Consider the following 21545-nt stretch of genomic DNA (forward strand, 5'->3'; position numbering starts at 1 on the left):
ATTATGTCTACGTCACCATCAGACCATTTTATTGGTAAACTACAAGATAATGTAAAATTTTTATTTTTTAACGATCCAATATGTAATACGGTACACTTATCACAATTAGCCTAGTTACCTTCATCTAATAGTACAGCAACTTTGACTTATTCTTACTTATAGTTCGTTCAGATCCACACAAAGTGCCTAGGTGGTAGGGGATGGATTTGGAACTCGTCCTGAATCCTCTCTGACCTGAATGACCTCTGTCCATTGACCCTTGACCCGGTCCTCACCTGAGCTCATGAGCAGCACAGCCTGCAGCAGCGCCACCTCCGTGTCGTCCAGATTGAACTGCGCCAGGCTCTTGCCCAGGTCGAAGATGGCGTCCGACACCACGCCCAAGCCGCCGTTCTTCAGCTGCTCCCGCTTGACCGCCATCTCGCCGCTCAGGGTCAGCGTCTCGCTCTCTGCGTCGTAACGCACGGCGGCGCGTAGCGACATGATCTCCATACAGCAGCCTTTTAATAGGATGATCTGGTCCTCACAAGGCAGCTAGATGGAGGAGGGAAAAGGAGGAGAGTAATAGTAGAGTTTATTGGTTGCTCGCCGTCATAGACTGAATTTAGACCAATTTACAATCATCATTTGACTTTTATCAAATAGTAAGATCCTGAAAAAACACCATCATTCTAATACAATCCTATATGAAAAATACAATACAATAATTCTACAACGACCAATATTCGGAGTGGCAGGTTTAAAAACGACAGTTCTAATTTTGAGTTCTTTGGTAGACTTCTCAAAAGCCACTGGGCTATGTGGTGTGTGTGCATTGATCAGTTTGGGAGGGCGAGAGAGACTGTTACCGAATGTAAACAAAGTGAACTTTAAAGGCACTCTTCCATCCTTCGATTGGAATTTCAAAGTATAGTTACGTAAGCTTACATACTTCCCAACTGTAGTGGTGTAGGCTTTGTGTGTAGAGTTCCAAGTCTGTATATATCATTCTGTTATATCAGCTGCACTCTATGACTGAATCCCCAACCCCCCCCCCCCCCCCCCCCTTCCCCTCGGCCCTCTATTTACGCGATTCTCCGCCATATGCACAAGTGTCAAATACTCCAGCTATCCAAGTCATAAACCGTTCTCTCTGCTACCGCACGGCAAGTGATACCGATAAGTCTGGAACCAACAGGACCCTGAACAGCTTCTACCCCCAAGCCAAAAGACTGCTAAATAGTTAACCAAATAGCTCCCCGGACTATCTGCATTGACCTCGTTTGCACTAACTCTTTTGACTCATCACATACGCTTCTGCTACTGCTTATTATCTATCCTAGGCTTGAGGCCCTGGGTCTCAACCCCGCCCTGTGCAATTGGGTCCTGGACTTCCTGACGGGCCGCCCCCCCAGGTGGTGAAGGTAGGAAACAACATCTCCACTTCGCTGAGCACTTGTTGGCTGCTGATCCTGCTAATGACCATAGTAATCCTACTGTCATTAGTAGCAACAACACCGCAGCAACGACAGAATCTATACCTAATTAAGTCAACACCAAACACAATGCAGGCTCATTATTGAGGAGAGACTCAGGTCAACAGGCTTCAATTCAAACACACAAACAAAGATACAAGGCAGTCTTTAGGACTGATATAAGGAAGACCGACACATCCCGACACACACACACACACACACACACACACTTAGGGCCTTACCCCCGAGAACATGGGAAGTTTTTTGGCAAAGTCGACGACGCGGGTGATGGCGGGGGTGATAATCTTGGTGAACTCACTGAAGGCCTCCAGGTCCACCTTGTCTCCGTCCGACGTGGGGGCCACGGGAGACTGACCTATGTCCTCCGGCTAGGGGACAGGACAGGGGACACATGGACACAACACATGTCAACAGATAGCCAGCAGCTGCGGTTAGGAACACGAGTCAAGAGACTTGAGTTAAGTCCTTTGTTATTCCATGAGAGTTAATTCATTTGTTTGCTGGTAAGATGACACATTTAAGCACATCCGACAAAAGTATGGAATTAGACATAGTAGACACATTACAATGACTGAATCGTTTTTTAAATTTTAAGTAAGGGTTGACATCATTGAGGAAGATCAGATCATGTGTAGTAAACAACTCCTCAGTGTGCAAGAAGAGAATACACATAGAGATGCATAGCACATGGTCAAATTCGGTATCAGCGGTTGATTTACATGCACGACTAGCAGATGGGATTCTATGGACCTATGGACTCGGGCTCCCGAGTGGCGCAGCGGTCTAAGGCACTACATCTCAGTGCTTGAGGCAGCACTACAGACACTCTGGTTCGAATCCAGGCTGTATCACAAGCGGCGGTGATTGGGAGTCCCATTGGCCCAGCGTTGTCCGGGTTTGGCCGGTGTAGGCCGTCATTGTAAATAAGAATTTGTTCTTAACTGACTTGCCTAGTTAAATAAATAAAAGGCACATCAGACTCAAACTCTTAATGTTGGGAAAGGGCTGAGAAATGTTGAGAAAGGGCTGAAATGTAACATAACACAAGGCATTATAGGTGGGATGGGCTGAGGGAAACTGAGGGTTGGGATGTGGAACTGGAGACAAGTGGGAGTGGAGTTGCCTGGTGGGGGGGGGTAGAATGACAGTCAAAGATAAAAGTTTTTAAGAAAGTACGTTTGAATGACACTGAGGGGGAACGCAGTTACATCCAATGCCTGTTTGCCTGAGGCTGATGTTGCGCAGGTGCTTGCACGGGTGTATACCTGCATACACACACACACACTCGCTTTAAAACGCACACGTGCACACACACACATACACACATGTCAATAGTGTCACACATGCACTAAAATGCATGTAGTTGGCCTTGCTGTTTAGATTTTTGCTGTCCTGGATGCCTTTTGTTTTTGCATTGTTGTTTCCCTTTTTCTCTCTTTTGTTCATTTTGTTGGGTGTTGGCACATTGGGTGGGTGGTTGTTTTGGTTGGGTTGGAGGGGGACAGCGACTTGGGGGGGGGCTGTGGAAATGTGGAGGGGGAGGTTTTTCGGGGGGGACTGTGGGGGAAGGGTCTCGGATGGTTGAGGTACAGCTCTCTGGGAATTGGGGGGGGGGGGGGGGGGGGTTTGGATGGTTGGTGGCCTGGCGTTTGGGAGCTTGGGTCGGTGGCCGATTGGTAGCTGGTTCGGTTCCCCGAATTGACGCATGACCCTGGTTGCTCCTGTGGGTCTCTCTGGATGGGAGTGTCTGCTAGATGACTGAATGTAATGTAAATATTGAGCGGCTTCACTGCAGGTAGATTGTATGTTTGTTTTTTTATTAAAAAATAAATAAAAATCCTTTTAAACAATTAATGACACAATCTATACAGAGCTGATGGGCGTGACTGATTCAGACTTGAAGCCATGTGGAGTATGCATCCGAGAGTCTCGCAATTACCTGGAATAATACAACAATGGCTTTGATAACAGTACACACATTTGTCTCATCCTAAATAAGTCTGAGTTGCCATTTTTCGGGGTCAGCCGTGTTTATGTTTCAGAGTTAAGAAATAGGTCTCTCGCGACGGAACAAAAAAACGAACTGCAAAACGAACCCGTCTAGGGTTCGAAGGTTTTACAAAGTCATTCGGGGCCTAAAGATGGTAAACATAAGTATGCTACACCCTGTCTATGTCGCTTGTTAAAAATCGGTCAAAGATCAAACAAAAAAAACGAAACAAACTTGCACGTACTACAACTGTGATGTGTGGTTGTCTCACCTAGCTGTCTTAAGATGAATGTACTAACTGTGAGTCGCTCTGGATAGGAGCGTCTGCTAAATAACTCAAATGTAAAAATCTGTTAAACCCCTAGCAGCAAACTGGGTTTGAAACTAGGTTGGTTGACTACAGTGGTATTCCAGGGGGCCACTGGCACACAAAGGACAAGTAATAGTCCGAAATCCATTGCAACCAATGAAACAACTTCATTATCACTCATGCAGAGCAATTCAATTCGGCGTTTTACAGAGGGGCTCTTTCCATACTCACCTTCAATCAAATAGGTTAGACTAAATGTATGGGTCCTCTCTAGGACACAGGGGCTGGGGGAGGGAGATGCAGTGGACTGGAGCTTCACTGATTTGGTCGGATGACTTTGATTCCAAGTGGATGGAGGCAGTCTACAGCTTGTAATTAAGAATTTGTTCTTAACTGACTTGCCTAGTTAAATAAAGGTTAAATAAAAAATGTAAAAACGTTTAAATGTAAATGCATTCATTCTTGCCCAGAGCGACTTACCGCAAGTGTAAACAAAATGCATTTCATACAGTATAAAATGGATATTAAGTGCTCGATATATCCTCAGGCATTACATACTGAAGATGGATTTTACGTAGTAAGTAGGGAGGTAGTTACTGGCTAATAACGTTAGAAGTGTTCGAATGGACGTAGGGCAGTCATCCGTTGGGTTAGTCATGTGACTTCAGGCTAGATGTGTTATTTTGGCAGTTGATGCTCTCGGCATTCTTCCAATGCCTGGTATTTGAGTCCCATTTAAATCCTCGCTGCCGTGTGTATAGAGCCACAGATGTGTCGTATCGCTGAGCATTTCTGATAGACTGTGTCGTGTAGGCTATTTGTGGGATGTTCTTGTATACCGCTGAGTACACCAACATTAGGAAAAACCTTCCTAATACGGAGTTTGCCCTCAGAACAGCCTCAGTTCGTCGGGGCATGGACTCTACAAGGTGTCGAAAGCGTTGCACAGGGATGCTGGCCCATGTGGACTCCAATGCTTTCCGCAGTTGTGTCAGGTTGGCTCGATGTCCTATGGGCGGTGGACCGTTCTTGACACACACAAGAAACTATTGCGTGTGAGAAACCCAGCAGCGTTGCAGTTCTTGACACAAACCAGTGCGCCTGGTACCTACTACCCATACCCCGTTCAAAGGCACTTACATTTTTTGTTTTGCCCATTCATCCTCTGAATGGCACACGTACACAATCCATGTCTCAATTTTCTCAAGGTTTAAAAATCCTTCTTTAAGAGCAGGTGTTCTTAATGTTTTGTATACTCCGTGTAGAAGTTGATAGGACATTTATGTTACGGCGTGGTGTCATTGTCGCTGTGTCCTGTCACTTTCTCTGGGCTTTGAGCATTCTGATGTAAATTACACACACACACACACTGCACTCCCAGCTGTCAGAACTGGCTGCTGTTCCCTGCTCACGCAAAAGCAAACTTACAGATCCGACGTGACAGTCTAGTCACGGTAATTAGGCTTCTCCAAGGTCTGATGCTGCTGATGGTCATTAGTAGCCTACCAAACTTGCTAACTGCCTGGCGCTCAACAATCAATTGTCCCTCTAATCAATCTGACATCAATGCAAATGTGATCGACAAATCTAATCAAACACTTCATGAGAGCCCATGTTGTTCAACATTTCTATAGGCTATAGAATTGCAGGAGAAAACAGAGTGATCGATTCTATTAAAAAAACAACAGTAGTATAGCCTACCTGGCTGGCATGAAAATGAACCATGGGAAAAGCGTCCTCCATTCGCTATTTAAGTGCATCGATGACATGTATTTTTTCCCCTGCCCCTGTTTTGACGGGTGCATGATAATGGTCCATTCTAAATCAAAACAAATGTCACACATATCATTTAGTAGATGTAAAGACAATATTAAATCAAGAACAGTCTGATTGGGTGACAATATTAGCCTATCACTTTGTATGATATAGTATATTATGATGCCCAGCTTGTGTGCAGTAAGGCAAGAAACAGCATATGCCTTTTTGTTGCGTGTTTTTCAAATCATAGTCGCACACCTCATGTAGCCTAGCCCACAGGCCTATATGTTTTGATAAGGTCTGTATTGCAATTAAAGTGGCCAAATAACGTCTTAAAATGAAGCACATTAATGCGCTTTACCACGGATGTAAAGCCTAACTGGCATACATACATACACAGCTCGTGAGTTTCAAGTTTGGGGAAGATAATTTTTACCATAAAAATGCACCTTTTATAATAAAAGCATTACATGCATAATCGCATTTGCGGTCACTTTTGAAAATTGTGTTTTCCCGCTAATTGATTGCATTTTGGAACATTCGCGCTGAGAGCCTACTGCAGTGTGCGCATTGCTGCACTACGTTCTGGTCTGTTGTGTCAGCCTCGTTGCTTAAAACAGTTTTTTTTATGCTAGTGGTTGTATTATTAAACTATGTTTGGAATATGTATTTCTTGCACAGAATAGAATAGATCAACTTTTATAGTATGGACTATAGAGTGACATAGGCTAGTGCTTTTGCTGTTCATTAGGCATACTTATCTTGTTGGCTGACGAAAAGTAAATGTGGACAGTTCTTCCAATATCTTCAATGTGCACCTTGGAATTGGATAAGGACGTGAGCAGTTGTGTCCCCGATGTGTCTATCTTCACTTGTAGCCTGTGAGAAAGACCCGATCATGTGCCAGGCATTGGCTAATAAGAATTGAGCTATCTGAGAGAGCCATGTGAGTGAGAGGTGCTTCGGAGCACGCAGCCGGGAGAAGGGAATTATAATTATTATACTCAGCCCAAGGGCACAATGGCCACTGGCCGCAAAAGGCATGGATTTTTTTAGGGGGCATTACGGCCACACAAAGGGGATGCAGCCGGGAAATTCGAGGCATTATCAAGTGCTTGTCAAATTGTGAATGAGAGAAATGTGTGCAGCCTGAGCTATTTTATTCAGCTGTGTTCAGATGTATTTGTCATAATATAAAATAATGCCACGGAATTCTAAGCAAATCTTGTCTGCTAAATGAACTAGTGTAGCCCACAGCCATATGACATAGCCAGATCAGGGCCCAACTAAGGACAACTCAGAGTATGCTATTCTGTTCTTCTGAAATAGACTACATTTTCTTCATATCATGTTTCTTTAGACCTGTCTAAAATAAATAATGGGTGTTACATGGATTTATTTGACTTTTTAAAATGTAGATGTTCCAAGGGTCTGCATTAGTGGCTTGTAGGCTGTGTGTGGAAGCCTGGAGATGCTAAATGTGTTGATGTTAATTAAGGGTCAATTACCGTGAGACCAGCAGTTATTTGCTTGACAATCCCCGGCTGAAAAAATGTCATGACCGCCACAGCCCTATATCCCTAGTTTCCATTTTTTTTAACCTTTATTTAACTTGGCAAGTCAGTTAAGAACAAACTCTTATTTTCAATGACGGCCTAGGAACAGTGGGTTAACTGCCTTGTTCAGGGGCAGAACGGCAGATATTTACCTTGTCAGCTCGGGGATTCGATCTTGCAACCTTTCGGTTACTAGTCCAACCTTCTAACCACTAGGCTACCTGCCGCCCCATGTTGCCCGGGGTAGCCCTGTCAGGATACCCTGTGGTAGTACTGGTAGGCCTATTGATCTGACGTGCTATTCATGGGCCAGGTGGCTCTGGGCACACAGCGGCAGGAGGTTGTAGCTAGGGATTAGGCCTAGCAGGTGCTGAGCTATCAGCTGGGCACTTCACTCACTCACAGCATGGCTGACACTAAGCCTTGGCAATAAGCAGGGGGCTTTATTAACAACCTGCCCCATGAACGGGTGATCTACCTGGGAGGAAGATGAGAGGAAAAGGGGGTGATCCTGGTGGGTGTTCCCGAGGCTCACTGTGAATGGCAGGTGTGGTAAGAATTGCAAGGCAACTTTGTTCAAGAAGTGGCGGGGTATAAGGAGGAGGAAATGGGACGTGTGGTTTGAACACACAAAAACATACACACACACTTCCATATTTTCTCACACTTTCTGTGTTTCTGTCAGGTATTTTAATTGTCTGTATTGTCTACTTGTTGAATGTTTGAAGTCTTGATTCGTGGTTGTTTTGTCACGCCCTGACCTTAGAGATCCCTGTTTATTCTCTATATTTTGGGTAGGTTGGGGTGTGACTAGGGTGGGTACTCTAGTTTTTGTATATCTATGTTTTCTTTTTCTTTGTTGGCCTAGTATGGTTCCCAATCAGAGGCAGCTGTCTATCGTTGTCTCTGATTGGGGATCATACTTAGGCAGCCTTTTTCCCACCTTCTGTTGTGGGATCTTGTCTTTGTTTGGTTGCATGTATTTTGCACGACGAAGCTTTTAGTTCGTTGTGTTGTTTATTGTTTTTTCCCGCTGGTTCACATTTAAATAAAGTATGATGAACCCAAATCACGCTGCGCCTTGGTCTACCCTTAACGACGAACGTTACCTATTTGTAATGTCTTGTTAATTGGTGTTGGACCCCAGGAAGATTAGCTAATGTTACGGCGTTAGCTAATGGGGATCCTAATAAAATTACAATTCTCACACTCACTCACACACACACGATACAATACCGCTCTCATATACCCACATATGCACACACACACACACACACACACACACACACACACACACACACACACACACACACACACACACACACACACACACACACACACACACACACACACACACACACACACACACACACACCAGTGTAAGGCCCCAATCCCCCCATAACGGCTCTAAATAGAGAGAATCATCCATACCACAGAATGTTCACCCGCAAAGCCACATTCAATTTGCCCTAACCATTGCGAGGTGTGTGAAAGTACTGACAACTCAAAATCAAACTTTGGATTTGAGAAAGCTGCAACTTATACCAGCCAATATAGAAAAGAACACCTTTCAACTGTGGTGCCAGAAGAAACCCATGAGTTCCTTTTCAAACTTCTATAAATACCTTAACACATGTAACCTTTAAAACATATAGAACCCATATAAACCTTAGTGTGTAGCCTAGACTAGAGACCTTATAGACAGTTTAGGCTTGTACTCGTGTGTGTGTGTGACAGGGGCTGTAGCAATGGTTTTACTGTGGAGAGTTGCAACTAAATGCTGACTGCCAGTCGAGATGACGGACGGCACTCAGCGTAAATGCTAATGGCACTATTTAGTGTAATTATTAAGTGCAGAAGCCCAATTTATCACAAATTAGCCTAAAGTTGACAGCCAGCCAGCAAAACTGAGAACCAAACAAACACTTAGGGAACCAGCCAGCCAGTCAATCAGAAGCTGCCAACATTATCAGCCCTAGTGGGGGCGAGGCGAACGGTGGTCGTCCTTGAAGGGTCTGGAAAAGTCATAGGTCAGAGTTTGGTGCTCCCGCTGAATGTAATAAAGGCTTATACATAGAGGCGAGGTCATAGTGATTTGCAATAGACACATTTAAACCATTCAGAAAGTGTTCATACCCCTTGACTTTTTCCACATTTTGTTGTGTTACAGCCTGAATTGAAAATTGATAACATTTAGATTTTTTTTCACTGGCCTTCACACAATACCCCATAATGTCAAAGTGGAATTATGTTTTAGAATTTTTTACTATTTAATAAAAAATGAAAATACGTTTTCAAGCCCTTTTATTATGGCAAGTCTAAATAAGTTCAGGAGTAAACTTTGTTTAACAAGTCACATTGAATATCCCTTTGAGCATGGTGACATTATTAATTACACTTTGAATGATGTATCAATACACCCAGTCACTACAAATATAAAGGCGTCCTTCTTAACTCAGTTGCCGGTGAGGAACGAAATTGCTCAGGGATTTCACCATGAGGCCAATGGTTACTTTAAAACAGGAGAAAACTGAGGATGAATGAAGAACGTTCAAGTTAATCCACAATACTAACCTAATTGACAGAGTGAAAAGGACACCTGTACAGAATAAAAATATTTCCAAACATGCATCCTGTTTGCAACAAGGCACTAAAGTAATACTGCAAAAAAATATGGCAAAGCAATTCACTTTTTGTCCTGAATGCAAAGTGTTATGTTTGGGGCAAATCCAATACAGCACATTACTGAGTACCACTCTCCATATTTTCAAGCATAGTGGTGGCTGCATCATGTTAATGGATATGCGTGTAATCGTTAAGGACTGGGGAGTTTTTCAGGATAAAAAAATTAATGGAATGGAGCTAAGCGCAGGCAAAATCCTAGAGGAAAACCAGGTTCAGTCTGCTTTTCACCAGACACTTGAAGATTAATTCACCTTTCAGCAGAAGAATAACCTTAAACACAGACCAAATCTACACTAGAGTTGCTTACCAAGAAGACAATGAATGTTCCTCGGGGCCGAGTTAGAGTTTTGACTTAAATCTATGGCAAAACCTGAAAATGGTTGTCAAGCAATGATCAACAACCAATTTGACAGAGCTTGAAATATTTTGAAAAGAATAATGGGCTAATGTTGCACAATCCAGGTGTGGAAAGCTCTTAGAGACTTACAATTTAGTATACGCTCTTATCCAGAGCAATTAGGGTTAAGTGCCTTGCTCAAGGGCACATCGTCTCGGGGATTCAAATCCGTTTCGGTTACTGGCCCAACACTCTTAACCACTAGGCTACCTGCCGCCCCGAAAGACTCACAACTGTAATCGCTACCAAAGGTGCTTCTACAAAGTATTGACTCAGGGGTGTGAATACTTATGTAAATGAGATATTTCAAAATGTTATGTTCAATGATTTAGTAAACATTTCTAAATGTTTTCCCTTTTGTCATTATGGGGTATTGTGTGTAGATGGGTGAGGGGGAAAAAAAGTTATATTTAATCCATTTTGAATTCGAGCTGTAACACAACTAAATGTGGAATAAGAGGTATGAATACTTTCGGAAGGCACCGTAGCAATAGACATTTTACATTTTAGTCATTTAGCAGACGCTCTTATCCAGAGCGACTTACAGTAGAGTGCATACATTTTATTACATTTTACATACTGAGACAAGGATATCCCTACCGGCCAAACCCTCCCTAACCCGGACGACGCTATGCCAATTGTGCGTCGCCCCACGGACCTCCCGGTTGCGGCCGGCTGCGACAGAGCCTGGGCGTGAACCCAGAGACTCTGGTGGCGCAGCTAGCACTGCGATGCAGTGCCCTAGACCACTGCGCCACCCGGGAGGACCACAATGATTTGGCATTGTCAACATACAGGCTACAAATATTTCTCTGTGTGTTTCGTTTGTAAGCTCAAATGGACAATGAGCAGTGATGTCCAACGGGCCTTTGAAAAACAAAATACTTATCATAGAATATGGGGTCATCTGGGGAAACGTATTCAATCTTTTGTAAAAATCCATTGAGTCTAAGTCATGGAGGAGTTTCCTCCCAAGGTCGAGAGAGAAGGCCCTGTTGTCCACGCCAGACGCTAACAAGCTACTTGTAGCTGTGGTCTCGTGTCAACAACACCGTTGTAATGGTTACGTTTGTCACCTGGCAGCTTAGCCAAATCTGGTTTACCGGTTTATTGAAACTCTACCATCAAGCTGTTGTGACATGTTGACTTTGATTACTGTAACCAATCAGCAAGGCACATTTTGATGCAAAACCAGGTATTAACAGAGATGAACAAGGAAGTAAGGCTTTGAGAAAATGTACTTTAGATATGTACTAGAGTTTTGTCCCGGCGGGGCCTGTCATGTCTGCTTGCTTCAACGCCTGTTACGTCTCTGCTTGTCTTTGTCATTAAAACATCTCAGTCTGGCAGCCATCCTGTCCTTCATCCTCTTACCAGGAACTTGCGTTTCTGTTTCCAGTGGGAGCCCTGTGCGTTGGTGTGACGGTGGGCCTCGGTCAGCATGCGGATCAGCTCCCACTCTGAGCCGGTGGGCTCCGGCCGGTTCTGCAGAGTCTTCACCATCTCCTCCTTCTTCCTCTTCTCCCGGTTCTCCTCGATCAGACGCCGCTTGGCCACCCGCTTAGAGTCGTCCAGGACGACTGAGAGAGAGAGAAAGGAGGAACAAAAAAGGAGAAAGAAAATGTATTTCAGTTACATCAAGGAGTCACGACTGAAGGCATCCGTATGACTTGTAAAATGTTTGTAAATGTGTAATATGTATGATATTGTGCACGACACTGTGTGTGTGCGTACGAGTGTGAGAGTTTGTGTGTGTGTGTGAGAGACACTCACGGTCCATGGCCATGCCCACTGCGATGCACTTCTTGAAGCGGCACAGCTGGCACTGGTTGCGGGTGATCTTGTCGATGATGCAGCAGCCATCGTACTTACAGGAGTAGGCGGGGTGGAGGTTCTTCTGAATTGTCCGCCGAAAGAAACCCTGGAAGAGCGGGCGAGAGAGCGAGAGAGGGTGAAGAGAGAAAGAGGGGAGGGAGAGGGTGAAGAGAGAAAGAGGGGAGGGAGAGGGTGAAGAGAGAAAGAGGGGAGGGAGAGGGGGAAGAGAGAAAGAGGGGAGGGAGAGGGGGAAGAGAGAAAGAGGGGAGGGAGAGGGTGAAGAGAGAAAGAGGGGAGGGAGAGGGTGAAGAGAGAAAGAGGGGAGGGAGAGGGGGAAGAGAGAAAGAGGGGAGGGAGAGGGGGAAGAGAGAAAGAGGGGAGGGAGAGGGTGAAGAGAGAAAGAGGGGAGGGAGAGGGTGAAGAGAGAAAGAGGGGAGGGAGAGGGTGAAGAGAGAAAGAGGGGAGGGAGAGGGTGAAGAGAGAAAGAGGGGAGGGAGAGGGGGAAGAGAGAAAGAGGGGAGGGAGAGGGTGAAGAGAGAAAGAGGGGAGGGAGAGGGGGAAGAGAGAAAGAGGGGAGGGAGAGGGTGAAGAGAGAAAGAGGGGAGGGAGAGGGGGAAGAGAGAAAGAGGGGATTGGGAGAGGGGGAAGAGAGAAAGAGGGGAGGGAGAGGGGGAAGAGAGAAAGAGGGGAGGGAGAGGGGGAAGAGAGAAAGAGGGGAGGGAGAGGGGGAAGAGAGAAAGAGGGGAGGGAGAGGGGGAAGAGAGAAAGAGGGGAGGGAGAGGGGGAAGAGAGAAAGAGGGGAGGGAGAGGGTGAAGAGAGAAAGAGGGGAGGGAGAGGGTGAAGAGAGAAAGAGGGGAGGGAGAGGGTGAAGAGAGAAAGAGGGGAGGGAGAGGGTGAAGAGAGAAAGAGGGGAGGGAGAGGGTGAAGAGAGAAAGAGGGGAGGGAGAGGGTGAAGAGAGAAAGAGGGGAGGGAGAGGGTGAAGAGAGAAAGAGGGGAGGGAGAGGGGGAAGAAAAACAATTGAAAAAGGGAAGTAGGAAGAAAGAGGGAGCCAGAGGGGGTGTGTGTGTGTGTGTGTGTGTGTGTGTGTGTGTGTGTGTGTGTGTGTGTGTGTGTGTGTGTGTGTGTGTGTGTGTGTGTGTGTGTGTGTGTGTGCGTGTGTGTGTGTGTGGGTGTGTGTGTGTACATGTGTGTGTGTGTACATGCGTGTGTGAGGATTTCACACGGGTGGCAGACAGACCATGGTGCAGAGTTGAAGGGGGGGAGGAGAGAGACCGAGAGAGAGTCACTTGGACTAGAGTGAGGATGACAGAACTGACATAGATATGACATACTGTAAATATTGAGGAAGCTGTCTGTCTGTCTGTCTGTCTGTCTGTCTGTCTGTCTGTCTGTCTGTCTGTCTGTCTGTCTGTCTGTCTGTCTGTCTGTCTGTCTGTCTGTCTGTCTGTCTGTCTGTCTGTCTGTCTGTCTGTCTGTCTGTCTGTCTGTCTGTCTATTAAATTCAGGCAAAAAACCTGCCCCGAATTGAATGCATGTGAATATCCTTATTTATTTATGGTTGATGTTGAGATCAACCCTTCCCCCATCTGATCTTTGTATTTCCTGGCCTTGTCCTGACCTTGTTCTTCACTGATCCAGTGCTTAAAGTGAAAAGAAACAGTGCAGGCTCCATTCAAAAGTTGTGCTCTGTAGGGAGTGCATATGGCCCTGTGTGTCTCACCTTGCAGCCCTCACAGGTGATGCAGCGGTAGTGGTAGCCAGTGGCCTTGTCTCCACACACCACACACGGTTCATCCTTCTCCAGGTAGCTGGGGATGTACCCTGCAGCACACAGAGAGAGGTGGAGAAGGAGAGTGGGATGAGAAGGAGTGAGTATGAGGACAAGACCTGACGTTCACACTATTGCCACGCAGTACTGATGCTTTAAAGATAGTCAGTATTCGGACCTCAGAGGTTTGAAGATAGGCGTAATAGATACAGGTAACTGCCAAAATAATGGAAACACTTGAGTAAATGACAGCTACAAAGTGCTTCCACACAGGTGTGGTTCCTGAGTTAATTAAGCAATCAACAACCCATCATGTTTAAGGTCATGTATAAAAAAAAGCCCAGTTGCCCATTATTTTGGCTACCATGGCTAGAAGAAGAGATCTCAGTGACTTTGAAAGAAGGGTCTTAAAAGGGCATAGGGGGGTTAAAGGGTGTGTGTGTGTGTGTGTGTGTGTGTGTGTGTGTGTGTGTGTGTGTGTGTGTGTGTGTGTGTGTGTGTGTGTGTGTGTGTGCGTGTGCGCGTGTGTCAGTCACCAGATCTGGCCTGGCCTTGTCCAGGCAGACGTGTTGTCGTGGCAGACGTGTTGCTGTGCGTTTTGTTGCTGTGCGTTTTGTTGCCAACCTTACTTTGCTAGCTGACAACTTTACGTTTTTTTTTTTTTTCTTTTTAATTACCGTTTATATTTTTAGTTTTTCCATCGCAACTTTTTTCCCTCATTCAACTTTTTCACTCCGGACGCTTTATCTGGACATGGTTCGTCAGCACCTTCAACAGCCGAAGCTAAGTAGTAACATTAATATGATGTCTTCTAATTGCAGTCGCTGTACTCATAATATACAGGAGAACGATCGCCTTATGGCGAGGATAGCTGTGCTGCAAGCCCAGCTTCAGACGCAATCGTTAGGCAAGGGTTATTTCAGTGTAGGAAAGGATGAAACAGCGTCTGTGCCACCAGTAAGTACAGATAGTAACGTTAGTATAAATCCCCCCGCACAGTCCCCGCAGCCGGACAACTTTCTCATGGCTTCTGGAGGGAAATGCTGTTGGAATGCTCAACTGGTGTCGCTCATTCAGCCGACAGAAACTTTCAACCGGTTTTCCCCATTAAGTAGCGAGTCGGAGTCTGAGGCTGAGTCTTCTCTTGTCTCTACTCCTCCCGTTACGGGGTCTGAGATGCCGAAGGCTCCAACCATTAGCTCTGACAAATTGAAAACCCTAGTCATTGGCGACTCCATTACCCGCAGTATTAGACTTAAAACGAATCACCCAGTGATCATACACTGTTTACCAGGGGGCAGGGCTACCGACGTTAAGGCTAATCTGAAGATGGTGCTGGCTAAAGCTAAATCTGGCGAGTGTAGAGAGTATAGAGATATTGTTATCCACGTCGGCACCAACGATGTTAGGATGAAACAGTCGGAGGTCACCAAGCGCAACATAGCTTCAGCGTGTAAATCAGCTAGAAAGATGTGTCGGCATCGAGTAATTGTCTCTGGCCCCCTCCCAGTTAGGGGGAGTGATGAGCTCTACAGCAGAGTCTCACAACTCAATCGCTGGTTGAAAACTGTTTTCTGCCCCTCCCAAAAGATAGAATTTGTAGATAATTGGCCCTCTTTCTGGGACTCACCCACAAACAGGACCAAGCCTGACCTGCTGAGGAGTGACGGACTCCATCCTAGCTGGAGGGGTGCTCTCATCTTATCTACTAACATAGATAGGGCTCTAACTCCTCTAGCTCCGCAATGAAATAGGGTGCAGGCCAGGCAGCAGGCTGTTAGCCAACCTGCCAGCTTAGTGGAGTCTGCCAATAGCACAGTCAGTGTAGTCAGCTCAGCCATCCCCATTGAGACTGTGTCTGTGCCTCGACCTAGGTTGGGCAAAACTAAACATGGCGGTGTTCGCCTTAGCAATCTCATTAGGATAAAGACCTCCTCCATTCCTGCCATTATTGAAAGAGATCGTGATACCTCACATCTCAAAATAGGGTTACTTAATGTTAGATCCCTCACTTCAAAGACAGTCATAGTCAATGAACTAATCACTGATCATAATCTTGATGTGATTGGCCTGACTGAAACATGGCTTAAGCCTGATGAATTTACTGTGTTAAATGAGGCCTCACCTCCTGGTTACACTAGTGACCATATCCCCCGTGCATCCCGCAAAGGCGGAGGTGTTGCTAACATTTACGATAGCAAATTTCAATTTACAAAAAAAATAAATTACGTTTTCGTCTTTTGAGCTTCTAGTCATGAAATCTATGCAGCCTACTCAATCATTTTTTATAGCTACTGTTTACAGGGCTCCTGGGCCATATACAGCATTCCTCTCTGAGTTCCTATCAGACCTTGTAGTCATAGCAGATCGTATTCTAATTTTTGGTGATTTTAATATTCATATGGAGAAGTCCACAGACCCACTCCAAAAGTCTTTCGGAGCCATCATCGACTCAGTGGGTTTTGTCCAACATGTCTCTGGACCTACTCACTGCCACAGTCATACTCTGGACCTAGTTTTGTCCCATGGAATAAATGTTGTAGATCTTAATGTTTTTCCACATAATCCTGGACTATCGGACCACCATTTTCTTACGTTTGCAATCGCAACAAATAATCTGCTCAGACCCCAACCAAGGAGCATCAAAAGTCGTGCTATAAATTCTCAGACAACACAAAAATTCCTTGATGCCCTTCCAGACTCCTTCTGCCTACCCAAGGACGTCAGAGGACAAAAATCAGTTAACCACCTAACTGAGGAACTCAATTTAACCTTGCGCAATACCCTAGATGCAGTTGCACCCCTAAAAACGAAAAACATTTGTCATAAGAAACTAGCTCCCTGGTATACAGAAAATACCCGAGCTTTGAAGCAAGCTTCCAGAAAATTGGAACGGAAATGGCGCCACACCAAACTGGAAGTCTTCCGACTAGCTTGGAAAGACAGTACTGTGCAGTACCGAAGAGCCCTCACTGCTGCTCGATCATCCTACTTTTCCAACTTAATTGAGGAAAATAAGAACAATCCAACATTTCTTTTTGATACTGTTGCAAAGCTAACTAAAAAGCAGCATTCCCCAAGAGAGGATGGCTTTCACTTCAGCAGTAATAAATTCATGAACTTCTTTGAGGAAAAGATCATGACCATTAGAAAGCAAATTACGGACTCATCTTTGAATCTGTGTATTCCTCCAGGGCTTAGCTGTCCTGGATCTGCACAGCTCTGCCAGGGCCTGGGATCGGGAGAGACACTTAAGTGTTTTAGTACTATATCTCTTGACACAATGATGAAAATAATCATGGCCTCTAAACCTTCAAGCTGCATACTGGATCCTATTCCTACTAAACTACTGAAAGAGCTGCTTCCTGTGCTTGGCCCTCCTATGTTGAACATAATAAACAGCTCTCTATCCACCGGATGTGTACCAAACTCACTAAAAGTGGCAGTAATAAAGCCTCTCTTGAAAAAGCCAAACCTTGACCCGGAAAATATAAAAAACTATCGGCCTATATCGAATCTTCCATTCCTCTCAAAAATTTTAGAAAAAGCTGTTGCGCAGCAACTCACTGCCTTCCTGAAGACAAACAATGTATACGAAATGCTTCAGTCTGGTTTTAGACCCCATCATAGCACTGAGACTGCACTTGTGAAGGTGGTAAATTACCTTTTAATGGTGTCAGACCGAGGCTCTGCATCTGTCCTCGTGCTACTAGACCTTAGTGCTGCCTTTGACACCATCGATCACCACATTCTTTTGGAGAGACTGGAAACCCAAATTGGTCTACACGGACAAGTTCTGGCCTGGTTTAGATCTTACCTGTCGGAAAGATATCAGTTTGTCTCTGTGAATGGTTTGTCCTCTGACAAATCAACTGTACATTTCGGTGTTCCTCAAGGTTCCGTTTTAGGACCACTATTGTTTTCACTATATATTTTACCTCTTGGGGATGTTATTCGAAAACATAATGTTAACTTTCACTGCTATGCGGATGACACACAGCTGTACATTTCAATGAAACATGGTGAAGCCCCAAAATTGCCCTCGCTAGAAGCCTGTGTTTCAGACATAAGGAAGTGGATGGCTGAAAACTTTCTACTTTTAAACTCGGACAAAACAGAGATGCTTGTTCTAGGTCCCAAGAAACAAAGAGATCTTCTGTTAAATCTGACAATTAATCTTGATGGTTGTAAAGTCGTCTCAAATAAAACTGTGAAGGACCTCGGCGTTACTCTTGACCCTGATCTCTCTTTTGACGAACATATCAAGACTGTTTCAAGGACAGCTTTTTTCCATCTACGTAACATTGCAAAAATCAGAAATGTTCTGTCCAAAAATGATGCAGAAAAATTAATCCATGCATTTGTTACTTCTAGGTTAGACTACTGCAATGCTCTACTTTCCGGCTACCCGGATAAAGCACTAAATAAACTTCAGTTAGTGCTAAATACGGCTGCTAGAATCCTGACTAGAACCAAGAAATTTGATCATATTACTCCAGTGCTAGCTTCCCTACACTGGCTTCCTGTTAAGGCAAGGGCTGATTTCAAGGTTTTACTGTTAACCTATAAAGCGTTACATGGGCTTGCTCCTACCTATCTTTCCGAGTTGGTCCTGCCGTACATACCTATACGTACGCTACGGTCACAAGACGCAGGCCTCCTAATTGTCCCTAAAATTTCTAAGCAAACAGAGGGAGGCAGGGCTTTCTCCTATAGATCTCCATTTTTATGGAACGGTCTGCCTACCCATGTGAGAGACGCAGACTCGGTCTCAACCTTTAAGTCTTTACTGAAGACTTATCTCATCAGTAGGTCATATGATTGAGTGTAGTCTGGCCCAGGAGTGTGAAGGTGAACGGAAAGGCTCTGGAGCAACGAACCGCCCTTGCTGTCTCTGCCTGGCCGGTTCCCCTCTCTCCACTGGGATTCTCTGCCTCTAACCCTATTACAGGGGCTGAGTCACTGGCTTACTGGTGCTCTTTCATGCCGTCCCTAGGAGGGGTGCGTCACTTGAGTGGGTTGAGTTACTGACGTGATCTTCCTGTCTGGGTTGGCGCCCCCCCTTGGTTTGTGCTGTGGTGGAGATCTTTGTGGGCTATACTCGGCCTTTTCTCAGGATTGTAAGTTGGTGGTTGAAGATATCCCTCTAGTGGTGCGGGGGCTGTGCTTTGGCAAAGTGGGTGGGGTTATATCCTTCCTGTTTGGCCCTGTCCGGGGGTATCATCGGATGGGGCCACAGTGTCTCCTGACCCCTCCTGTCTCAGCCTCCAGTATTTATGCTGCAGTAGTTTATGTGTCGGGGGGCTAGGGTCAGTTGGTTATACCTGGAGTACTTATCCTGTCTTATCCAGTGTCCTGTGTGAATTTAAGTATGCTCTCTCTAATTCTCTCGTTCTCTCTTTCTTTCTCTCTCTCTGAGAACCTGAGCCCTAGGACCATACGTCACGGCAAACCGGGCATGATGACTCCTTGCTGTCCCCAGTCCACCTGGCCTTGCTGCTGTTCCAGTTTCAACTGCTCTGCCTGCGGTTATGGAACCCCTACCTGCCCCAGACCTGCTGCTTTCAACTCTTAATGATCGGCTATGAAAAGCCAACTGACTTTTATTCCTGATTATTATTTGACCATGCTTGTCATTTATGAACATTTTGAAAATCTTGGCTCTCTCTAATTCTCTCCTTCTCTCTTTCTTTCTGTCTCTCGGAGGACCTGAGCCCTAGGACCATACGCCAGGACTACCGGGCATGATGACTCCTTGCTGTCCCCAGTCCGCCTGGCCTTGCTGCTATTCCAGTTTCAACTGTTCTGCCTGCGGTTACGGAACCCCTACCTGTCCCAGACCTGCTGTTTTCAACTCTTAATGATCGGCTATGAAAAGCCAACTGACATTTATTCCTGATTATTATTTGACCATGCTTGTCATTTATGAACATTTTGAAAATCTTGGCTCTCTCTAATTCTCTCCTTCTCTCTTTCTTTCTCTCTCTCGGAGGACCTGAGCCCTAGGACCATACGTCAGGACTACCGGGCATGATGACTCCTTGCTGTCCCCAGTCCACCTGGCCTTGCTGCTATTCCAGTTTCAACTGTTCTGCCTGCGGTTATGGAACCGCCACCTGTCCCAGACCTGCTGTTTTCAACTCTTAATGATCGGCTATGAAAAGCCAACTGAAAATTATTCCTGATTATTATTTGACCATGCTTGTCACTTATGAACATTTTGAACATCTTGGCATAGTTCTGTTATAATCTCCACCCGGCACAGCCAGAAGAGGACTGGCCACCCCTCATAGCCTGGTTCCTCTCTAGGTTTCTTCCTAGGTTTTGGCCTTTCTAGGGAGTTTTTCCTAGCCACCGTGCTTCTACACCTGCATTGCTTGCTGTTTGGGGTTTTAGGCTGGGTTTCTGTACAGCACTTCGAGATATTAGCTGATGTACGAAGGGCTATATAAAATAAACTTGATTTGATTTGATCTCAACCCAATTGAACACCGCGTTTTCCACCGACATCAAAGTTGAGGAGAGATTAACTGCATCACTATTGGCCTTTGTGCGAAGTATTGATCTCTTGCAGGTACCAAACTGTCTGTCCAAGCAGTTGGCACACAGTTGGGACACTCATCAGTACAAGACATGCAACCAGAGGTCTCTTCACAGTCCCCAGTTCCAGAACAGAGGCTGGGAAACGCACAGTATTAGATAGAGCCATGGCTACATGGAACTCTGTGCCACCGCAGGTAACTCAAGCTAGCAAAAAAAACAGATAAAAAGACAGATAAAACCTTACTGCACAAAGGGGACTGTGAAGAGACAGCCATTGAAGCTGTTCTTTGTGGGCAGAACTGAAAAAGCGTGTGCGAGCAAGGAGGCCTACAAAGCTGACTCAGTTACACCAGCTCTGTCAGGAGGAATGGGCCAAAATTCACCCAACTTATTGTGGGAAGCTTGTGGAAGGCTACCTGAAACGTTTGACCCAAGTTAAACAATTTAAAGGCAACGCTGCCAAATACTAATTGAGTATGTAAACTTCTGACCCACTGGGAATGTGATGAAAGAAATAAAATCTGAAATAAATCACTCTCTACTATTATTCTGACATTTCACATTCTTAAAATTAAGTGGTGATCCTAACTGACCCAAGACAGAATTTTTACTAGGATTAAATGTCAGGAATTGTGAAAAACTAAGTTTAAATGTATTTGGCTAAGGTGTGTGTAAATTTCCGACTTCAACTGTATTTGTGAGTAGAGTTCAGTGTGTGTGCATAGCGTCAGTGCAACAGAGTTTGTGCAAAAAAGGATAAATGAAGGTAGTCCGGGTAGCCATTTGATTATCTAATTTAGCAGTCTTGTTTAGAAGTCTTATGGTTTGGCGGTAGAAGCTGTTCTGTTGGTTCCATAATTGCTGTGCGGTATCAGAGAGAACAGTCTGTGGCTTGGGTGGCTGGAGTCTTTGAAATATTGTTGGGCCTTCCTCTGACACTGCCTGGTAGAGGTCTTGGATGGCAGGGAGCTGAGTTTGGACCGTCATCTTGAACTTCTTCCATTTTCTAATAATTGCGCCAACAGTTGTTGCCTTCTCACCAAGCTGCTTGCCTATTGTCCTGTAGCCCATCCCAGCCTTGTGCAGGTCTACAATTTTATCCCTGATGTCCTTACACAGCTCTCTGGTCTTGGCCATTGTGGAGAGGTTGGAGTCTGTTTGATTGAGTGTGTGGACAGGTGTCTTTTATACAGGTAACGAGTTCAAACAGGTGCAGTTAATACAGGTAATGAGTGGAGAACAGGA

General features: G+C 45.2%; 1 protein-coding gene across 1 annotated transcript in view; it reads right to left on the minus strand.

Moving 5' to 3' along the window:
* LOC120029886 (thyroid hormone receptor alpha-like) overlaps positions 1 to 21545 on the minus strand; it is a 198262-nt gene that overhangs the window by 7404 nt on the left and 169313 nt on the right. Inside the window, exons 6-10 of the mRNA XM_038975194.1 lie at positions 13710 to 13810; positions 11945 to 12092; positions 11546 to 11751; positions 1697 to 1843; positions 276 to 534 (exon numbers count right to left, since the gene is read on the minus strand). Coding sequence (XP_038831122.1) covers positions 276 to 534; positions 1697 to 1843; positions 11546 to 11751; positions 11945 to 12092; positions 13710 to 13810 — 861 coding nt within the window. The remainder of the gene's footprint in view (positions 1 to 275; positions 535 to 1696; positions 1844 to 11545; positions 11752 to 11944; positions 12093 to 13709; positions 13811 to 21545) is intronic.

This window comes from Salvelinus namaycush, chromosome 35 (genome assembly GCF_016432855.1).
Source record: "Salvelinus namaycush isolate Seneca chromosome 35, SaNama_1.0, whole genome shotgun sequence".
NCBI lineage: Eukaryota > Metazoa > Chordata > Actinopteri > Salmoniformes > Salmonidae > Salvelinus > Salvelinus namaycush.